An 8208-nucleotide genomic window follows, 5' to 3' on the forward strand; every position below is an offset into this window, starting at 1 on the left:
GGAGGGGGAGGGGGAGGGGGAAGAAAGAGGACTCCTTGAGAGACAGGATGTCAGGGAAGACTAGCTTGGCTCAGAGGGCTTTCCCTGGGTGCTACTCTGGGCACTGGGTGCTGCTCCATGTCTCTTTAGTTTTCAAGTAGGCCTATGATGACTGTGTGCCTCTTGGGGTCGTAGGGGACTGGGGGAGTTGCACATGGGGTACACTCAGCAGATGCTCCCCCATGGCTTCCCCAGGTACCTGGAGCTGAAACGTCTGGATGATGTTTTCTGGCTGAAACTGGAATGCCCCTAGGAACACTTCCTCCCTGGGTAGGCTCTCCAAGCCCTGTGGAATCAGACAACAGGAGCCGTGAAATGCAGCAGGCTAAGACATCCAAACTCCTGGAATGGGGGAGGGGCTCCTCAGCCAGCCTAGTGTCTGGGACAGGAAGGAACATGGCCCTGGGAGTCAGAAGCTGGGGTCTACATCTAACATCGCCAGTAAGGATCAGGCTGATTCTCAGTCCTTCTCTGGACCCCATGCTATTGATAACTTTTTGGGACAATGAAGCATAATGAAGCTCAGTGGTCTCTCCTTTCTCAGAAAAGCCTTAGTTGAACTAGATAGCTGTCTACGTTGTCCCCGGAAGGCTGGAACGCGCCACAATCTCGCCGTTCCCAACCTAACTGAACCGCATCACCCCAGCTATATGGATAGGTACTCTCAAGGTTTGGACCAGCACCTTCCAGGGTGATCCTTTCATCCCAGCCTCCCTGCCATTGTGTGCTCACATAGATGACAAAGTCCTTTGGTGCGGTGTCCAGGCTTCCTGACAACGAGATTGTCTTAGGAATGTGCTGCAGTGTAATGTTGGACAGGTAGACTTTCTGGGCCAAACGGATGGTCACCTGGCCACGGTCACTGGCAAAGGCCCAGCAGTTCCCAGGTGTCACGTTTGGCTAGAAGAGGCAGGTTTGAGGAGGTTGTGCTCTGTGGATGGGGCCCCTCTTTCCCTGCCTCCTACGTTTCCTTGACCACCCAGAGGTGCCCACTCTCACAGAGCTTAGCTCCAGCAGCTCAGGCAGGGCAAGTCCCGAGTGGGGCCTCCAGCATTGTCCTTCTCAGTACCTCCTCACCCAACATTCCTTCCCTCAGCCATTCATCCCTCACTCCCAACATTCTTTACCTGCTTTCACTGTCACCCTGAGTCCTAGACTTGGATGTGCCTTCCATTTACAGAGGAGGAAACTGAGGCACAGAGCAGGGGAGTGGCTGGCCTTGGATTGCGCCGAGCTCTAAGTGTAACTTGGTAACTTGGCCCTGCAACTGGCTTGCTGCTAACAACCATGACCTGACCCATAAAATGAGAAATAGAAGCCCAGGATGGAAAGAGGATGGCTCCACAGCACACAGGGAAGCTATCTGTCCAGTAGATGTTGGGCTCCTTGAAGACACAGTATGCCTTGTCCTGATCTGGAGCTGCGATGCTAGGCTAGCAGTTGGGTGGAGGGCAGGGGGCAGTGCCTTCTGCAGGGTCTGGGACAAAGCTATTAGCTGGGGGAAAGCATGCTAACCTGGGGGAAGTCAGGTAGGGCTGTTGGCATGAGAAGCTGGAGCCAGCTGGCCACACTTGCAGACACAGAAGCCTGGCAAAGGCTTTCTTTCCCTTAGACCTGACTGCAGCCAGTCGTTTGCAGTCAGATTTGACTCCTCTATTGCCTGGCCAGTGATATTTATATTCTGTGATTCCTTTTTCCAGTCCCAGGACCTCAGTGCCAACCCATTGCCCAGTAGACCTTGCTTGTCCTTGTTCACCCCAATAGGTGGCTTTCCCACTCCCAGGAGGCCACTGTCCTAGACGGACCCAGGAGTTCCTTGAGGATAGGACCCATTGACAGATGGTCTGTGGCTGTAGGGATCTTAATGGTTTGTAGCTGCTTTGGGGGCATGGACAGTCTTGTTAACCTCTCTGGGCTTCAGTTTCCCCATCTGTAAGGGAGGATTGCAGAGGGGTGAATGTTTGAATGCTGGCTCTGCCAAGTATTGCATGCTCAAGTGATCTGGCTTCTTGGCATGGTGTCCTCCTTTGTAAAGGAAGTATATCAAACCCCACCCCAAGGTTGTCTGAGGGTTTCCAGACCCTAAAGGGCCGCAGTTGGGGTTACTATGGCCTTCTCCTGCCAGAGCCCTCCCCATGGCTCTTGTTCTCCAATCTTATCCATTCTCTCTGTCAGTTTTCATCCTGTTCACTGCTTTCCACCTTGACCTTGGCCCATCCCTCTCTCTTGCTGCTAGCTTCTATCCCACCCCACCTCCACTGCCAGCTCCTGTTCCTAGCCCTCTCCTGGCCACCTCCTACTGTCCCTTGCCCTTGCCCTGCCCCTGCCTCAAGGATCACATCCGGGGGCTGCGCGTAGTTCCACAGTCGGATCCAGTTCCAGTAGGAGCGAGCCTTGTCGTGGTTATACGTGGCTGACGTGTGTTCAAAGTCGATGCTGGCCCCTGTATGGAGGGGGATGTCTCAGCCTCTGATGGAGGGAGACAAGTTCTGAGGGCACCCTCCTGCTTGGGCTGACTCTCTGCTGTCTTTGGAGCTCAGTTGCCACTCTGGGCAATGGAATGGACATTGTAGTAAGTAGTGTCAGAGCAGCTCATCCAGGCTGTGTGTCAGGAAACTAACACATTGTTTTTTCCCCAAATACCAGAGTGATATGCTGGAAACAGCTGCATGTATGTGCAGGGTACACAGGTGGGGGCTGGCTTGAAAAATGGTGTTTCTGCAGAGGCACCCTTCCCTCTGATCTCACATCTCATTGAGGTCTGAGGTGCCTGGGTCAGCTGTTTTTGCCTGGTTGGGCTCCATTCCCACTCTCAAGCATCCCAAGATGCTTTTAGCCCCACCCCATGGGCAACTTACACATCGTCCTCCTGGCCTGAACGTCCTTCCTTCCTCATTAGGTCTCAACCCAAATGCCTCCCAGGGAATGGGGTCTCCTCCTCCCTAGCCACCTCCTCTGTTCCTCCTGAAGCTGATTTCTGACTGCCGTGGATTCCTGTTGCCCCTCCACCCACCCAGACCCCATCAGAGAAGAGGAACTGCATCAGGAAGCCAGATGGGAGCAGTGGTCAGTTCCAAAGCTGCACTTCACAATAGCAGCAGTGTGTGGGTCTTAGGAAGAGTTTCTGAGATAGGTCTGTGGTGGGCCAATGGGGGAGACAGGTCACATACCTATGGACTTCAGGGCAAAGTCTGGCTTTTCAATGTAATCACCTTGAATCATCTTCATTATTTTCTGGGCCATTTTTTGCTGAGAAGGCAGAAAACACAGGCCATGCATCATTGATAAATGACAGGTGGTTTCTGAACACCTCTGCCACCTTCAGAAGTTGTAGATGGCCCCAAATAGGATGACACAGTCGCAGTACTGTGAGATAGCCCTGAGACACAAAGTTACCTCTGTCCTTTGGGACTGTTGTGAGCTTTCAAGTTTATGTTACAAGATGTCCTGTAGAGGTCCCGGAGGCTTAGCAAGGTTACAGGCAGGATGACTGGAAGAAGGTAGACCTTTACTGCTGTGGGTCTTGGGCAATGTGGTGCCTTTGAGTTTACATTTCCTAAGTCTGTAAGATGGGGCAAAAATCCTGTCTGCAGCCATGACTGTGGAATTCTTTTAAGGGATTAGAGAACGGTATGAGGCCCTACTATGTGCAGAACTGTTCTCAGTCCATCATGTTCTCTCTCATCCTCTATGGCTTCCCAGAGTGACTGGGCAATTGTCACTCCATTTTCAAAGTAAGAATAGTCCTGGCACATAAGAATAAAGCTTCAGAGCCCACCCAGCTGTGAGAGGCAGAGCCAGCAGCTTGTGGGTTCTGGGCCCCTGAACACTCTCCTGGCTGGGTATAGGAAGACTGCAAAGAAAGCACTGTGCACAGCCAGCGCTTGGTCAGCCAAGGCTAGCAGTTCCTTTTAGACAGCTGCAGTGGAGGCCAGTTTTGGTTCCATAACAGCTACAATAGGGTCTGCTGTTCAAAGCTCTAATTTTAAAATCTGACTCTGATATCTTTTCACAGACGTAAGTGTGTGTGTGAGTGTGTGTGTGTGTGTGTGTGTGTGTGTGTGTGTGTGTGTGTATAAAAGAACCTCCACACATCAAATTGGACTAGGGCAGAAAAGGTGCTTTGTGACTGAGTCCTAAGTGCTTACAACGTTGCTTGTATCTCTGGAGTCTCTCTCATAAAGTTAACATGTGAGGAAGTCAGGTTAGGTGACAGGCCATCTGGGGGTACTCTGAGTGATGGTGATGATAGTTTGAACACGAAGTGTCCCCCACAGGCTCATGTGATGAAAACATGGTCCCTAAGCAGGTGACATTATTTTTTGGAAGTTCTAGAAACTGTAGGAGTTGGGTCTAGCGGGAATAAGTAAGTCCCTGGGGTGGGTCCTTGGGCACTATATTTCACTCTGGCTTCTCCTGCTGCTGCTTTGCTTTGCTTTCTGTCAGCCATGGCTCTCCATGGACTCCAGCTGGCATGGTGCTTTGTCTAAGCACCCTGGGCCAAGCAAGCAGAGTCCCCTGAAACCCTGAGTCCAAAATAATAATCCTCCCTTTTAAGTTGTCACAATATGTATTCAGTCTACAATGACAATAAAATAAACACAGAAAATTGGTACCAGAAGAATGAGGTTGTTGTTGTGGCTAAACCTGACCATATGGTTCTTAAGCCTTTGGAACTGGTTTGTGGGAGGGATTTGGAAGAGTTTGGCAATATGGGCTAGAGGAACCCTAGAATGCTTTAAGGTTTATAGCAGAGGTGGAACTTAGTAATATTGAAGACAAGAAACTGACCAGAGTCTTGAGCTTTCAAATAGGACAAAGACTCTTATCAGGATTTGGACCAAGGGCATTCATTTTGCATTCTGGTAAAGATTGTGTCTATTTCCCCCTCCCCTGCCCCCATTTTATGGAAGGCTGAGTTTAACTGTGATGGGATAGTTTATCTATTTGGAGAAAGATCCAAGAAAATGCAATATTTAAGCAATTGCATAACCATTGCTGGCTGCTTTTTAGCTAGGCTTGCAGGAAGATTTGGGAACAGAGAGCAGAGTAGAAATATTTGACTTGGCCAGAAAAAGAGCATACTTAAAGTTGTGGGAAAGGGTAGCCCTAGATCTTAGATTATCATCATTTAAAAAAATCCAGTACCTTCCATCAAGACAATAGGAATGATGTCTTAATACCTCACCACAACAGGTACAAGGGTGTGAAAGAGTGAATTTATTTTAAAGATTTATCCTTTAGAGGAAAGTGTCTCTGGAATACCCTAATCACAAAGGATTGTGTAAAAAAGTGTTTACCAGGATTGGTTTTTATGTCCAGCCACTTAAGCATTCAGAGGTCACAATAGCCATGGTCCAAGGAGGCCTGGCTTCTTCCTGAGCTAGCAGCAGACCCTGACACCATCCATCCATGTTGATTTGTAAATACACAGAATGCAAGAGTTATAGAATCGCAGAGGTTTTTACCCTGATTTTAAAGGAGGGTTTTGGAGTCTAGGTAAAGTATGATGGGGTCAGAATCTCCAGGCTGATGTATGAAGCTGTAAGATTGAAGAGCAGCAGCAGGGAGTCTAGGAAGACAGAGATGCCCTGGTAAGGAAGGTACCACCCAGGTCAGGGATTTTATATTCACATGGGACTAGAAGATAAAGTGAAGTCTTAAGAGCCCTCAAATGCATGGTTAGGATTTTCCACTAAGATATTTGGCAAGTTTTTGAAGATGAATCGATACGAATCCAAATAAGATAAAAGCCTTTAAATAAGTCTTATAAAATATTTCAATCTAGGTCTTTATAAACCAGCTTACTATCAAGAAAGAAGTGGCTCTTTTACCTCATCTCTCCTGCAAAGCAAAGGGGATTTCCTGACTGATAATTGCAATTATGTGAGGTAAATAGAGTTCCTTTATATCATGTTGAGAAAACACTTACAATTACTAGACATTAAGCAGCAAGATAACAAATGAGAAAAAGAAAAACAGAAACAGAATACCATAGATGATCCATATATTGAAGTTAGCTGACAAAGATTTTAAAAATAACTATGATTAATATCTTAAATAAAGGAAAAGGTAGAAAACAGACAAATGATGAGTCGATGGTAAAATTAAATCTATGAAATGAAAATCTATTGAATATGAATTATAAATATATAATACACATTATATATTTAAAATGATATATATTATATATTCAAAATTCTATATACTATATATTTTGAATTCATATTCAATATATAAGATGAATGGTTGATTTTATTTACAGAATACTATTACAAATGTGTCTCAAGAAAGTTAAGAAGAAACTGTCAAAATTCAGGTCATAGAGAAAAAGAATGAAAACAACCACAGATGAATCCTGTGGGAAGCATTTGAAAGCTACTCTAATAGTCTAGCATAGATACAATCATAATATAAGAGAGAAAAGAATTTATGGATCAGAAAAAATATTTTAAGAGATAAAAGCTAAGATTTTTAAGAAGTTATTGAAAAATACCAATGAATATATTCGATAAAAGTACCCCCCCAGGCAGATTATACTGAACACACAAAAATTTTATAGATGTTTCTAGAGTAAAAATAAGGCCAAAAAAACAAACACCAGATTAGACCCAAATGGTGAAGGTTAAGAATGGTGCAATTTTCAATAGCAACAATAAAAGAATATAATGATGGTCTTCCTTTAGAATTTTCAGGAGAAATTTTCCTTTCTAAAGTTCTATATCTAGCAAAACTATCAATTAGGTAAAAGGATAGAATAAGGATATTTAAAAACACACACAAGCGCTCTCTCTCTCTCTCTCACACACACACACACACACACACACACATGTAACTCTCTTCTTTTACTCTTTTGCATGAAGTTATTCATGGGGGGAAGGTACACTCCATCAAAATGAGGGATGAAACCAAGGAAGCAGATAACTTGGGTTTTAAAAAAACAGTTTATCAACAAAGACATTGGGTGGTAAAGGGCCTAATGGCAGAAACTCACCTCATCAGATATGGCTTCCATCTTCTGGAGTTTGGCAATGAGCTGGTTCATGCTACCTCGTAGGTCCTGGATTTCCCCAGTGTGATGTCGTACCTTCTCCTGGTACATCCTTATTAAGGAGGTAAAACAAGACCTGACTGTTTTATGATGTTGGTACCTTTTTGAACAACCTTTAAAACCTTCCCTCTCCTGGGTCTACCACTCACAAACCTCAGCTTCTTATTCCTAAAACATTACTCATTTTCTTCTTTTTGCTTGGAATATTTGTAAGTCCAGCTCAATCCTTCCAAAATATTCATGAGTAATTTTGGTCTAAGTAAGAACGCTGTCACCAGGTAACAGATTGTTAGTTAATATTTCTTTGCAGAAACCGTTTACTGAGCACCGATTGTGAGCCAGGAACTATTTAAGATGTTTCACATTTTAAAACATTTCTGTTTACCCAGAACAACATGAAAGCTATGCTTCATCTCAAAAATGAGGAGTCAAAGGTCCAGAAAAAGTGGTGACTTGCTTAATTTCAGTCACCTACAATTCACAGGAGTTAGGATTTAAGTCCAGACTGTTCTGGATGTTGTGCTCATATTGTTGGCTAAGGATACATCCCAGATTCCAACTATAGCTGAGCTTTTTAGAGGAAAATGGTTCCAAGTACTTTTCTCTTACCTCAGGCTCTGCAATGGACCATTTATGCTGTCATCCTAATGAAGTATTGAAGAAAGGAGAGATCTTTGTCAAGTGGTCTAACCTGAGCCTGGCGAGAGCTTCATCTCTGTGGTTTATCATAGCGGTAAATTCATCCATTCATCCACCTTCATTTTTACTCTCTCATCCATCCACTCATCAGCTACCCAAATTTGAAGCTTTACCCCTCATTATTCTTCCATCCATCCATCCATCCCCCTATCCATTCTTCCTCTATCACACTCCCATCTGGTAACCAGCCACCCTTCACTGATAATGGCAGTTCCCTGTACCATTTCCCTGAAATGACTGTTGCTTGTATGAATCAGCTCCATCTGCTCTCTTTAGGAGTTACCAGTACAGTTGGGAAGATGCTCATGGTAACAGATAACAGAGGAGAGAGGCAAATGTGACCTCCTTTGCTTCGGAGTGCCTGGAGGTTGTGATCTCTCTTGGAGAGAGAGAGAGGGAGAGGGAGAGGGAGAGGGAGA

General features: G+C 45.3%; 1 protein-coding gene across 2 annotated transcripts in view; it reads right to left on the bottom strand.

The window, feature by feature from the left end:
- Sun5 (Sad1 and UNC84 domain containing 5) overlaps positions 1-8208 on the bottom strand; it is a 14173-nt gene that overhangs the window by 1252 nt on the left and 4713 nt on the right. For both annotated transcript variants that reach the window (XM_021155554.1, XM_021155553.1), the window contains 6 exons: positions 7700-7734; positions 7034-7142; positions 3210-3288; positions 2367-2482; positions 772-939; positions 239-325 (listed from right to left, as the gene is read on the bottom strand). In XM_021155554.1, coding sequence (XP_021011213.1) covers positions 239-325; positions 772-939; positions 2367-2482; positions 3210-3288; positions 7034-7142; positions 7700-7734 — 594 coding nt within the window. The remainder of the gene's footprint in view (positions 1-238; positions 326-771; positions 940-2366; positions 2483-3209; positions 3289-7033; positions 7143-7699; positions 7735-8208) is intronic.

Source organism: Mus caroli, chromosome 2 (assembly GCF_900094665.2).
Source record: "Mus caroli chromosome 2, CAROLI_EIJ_v1.1, whole genome shotgun sequence".
In the NCBI taxonomy this organism is placed as follows: Eukaryota; Metazoa; Chordata; class Mammalia; order Rodentia; family Muridae; genus Mus; species Mus caroli.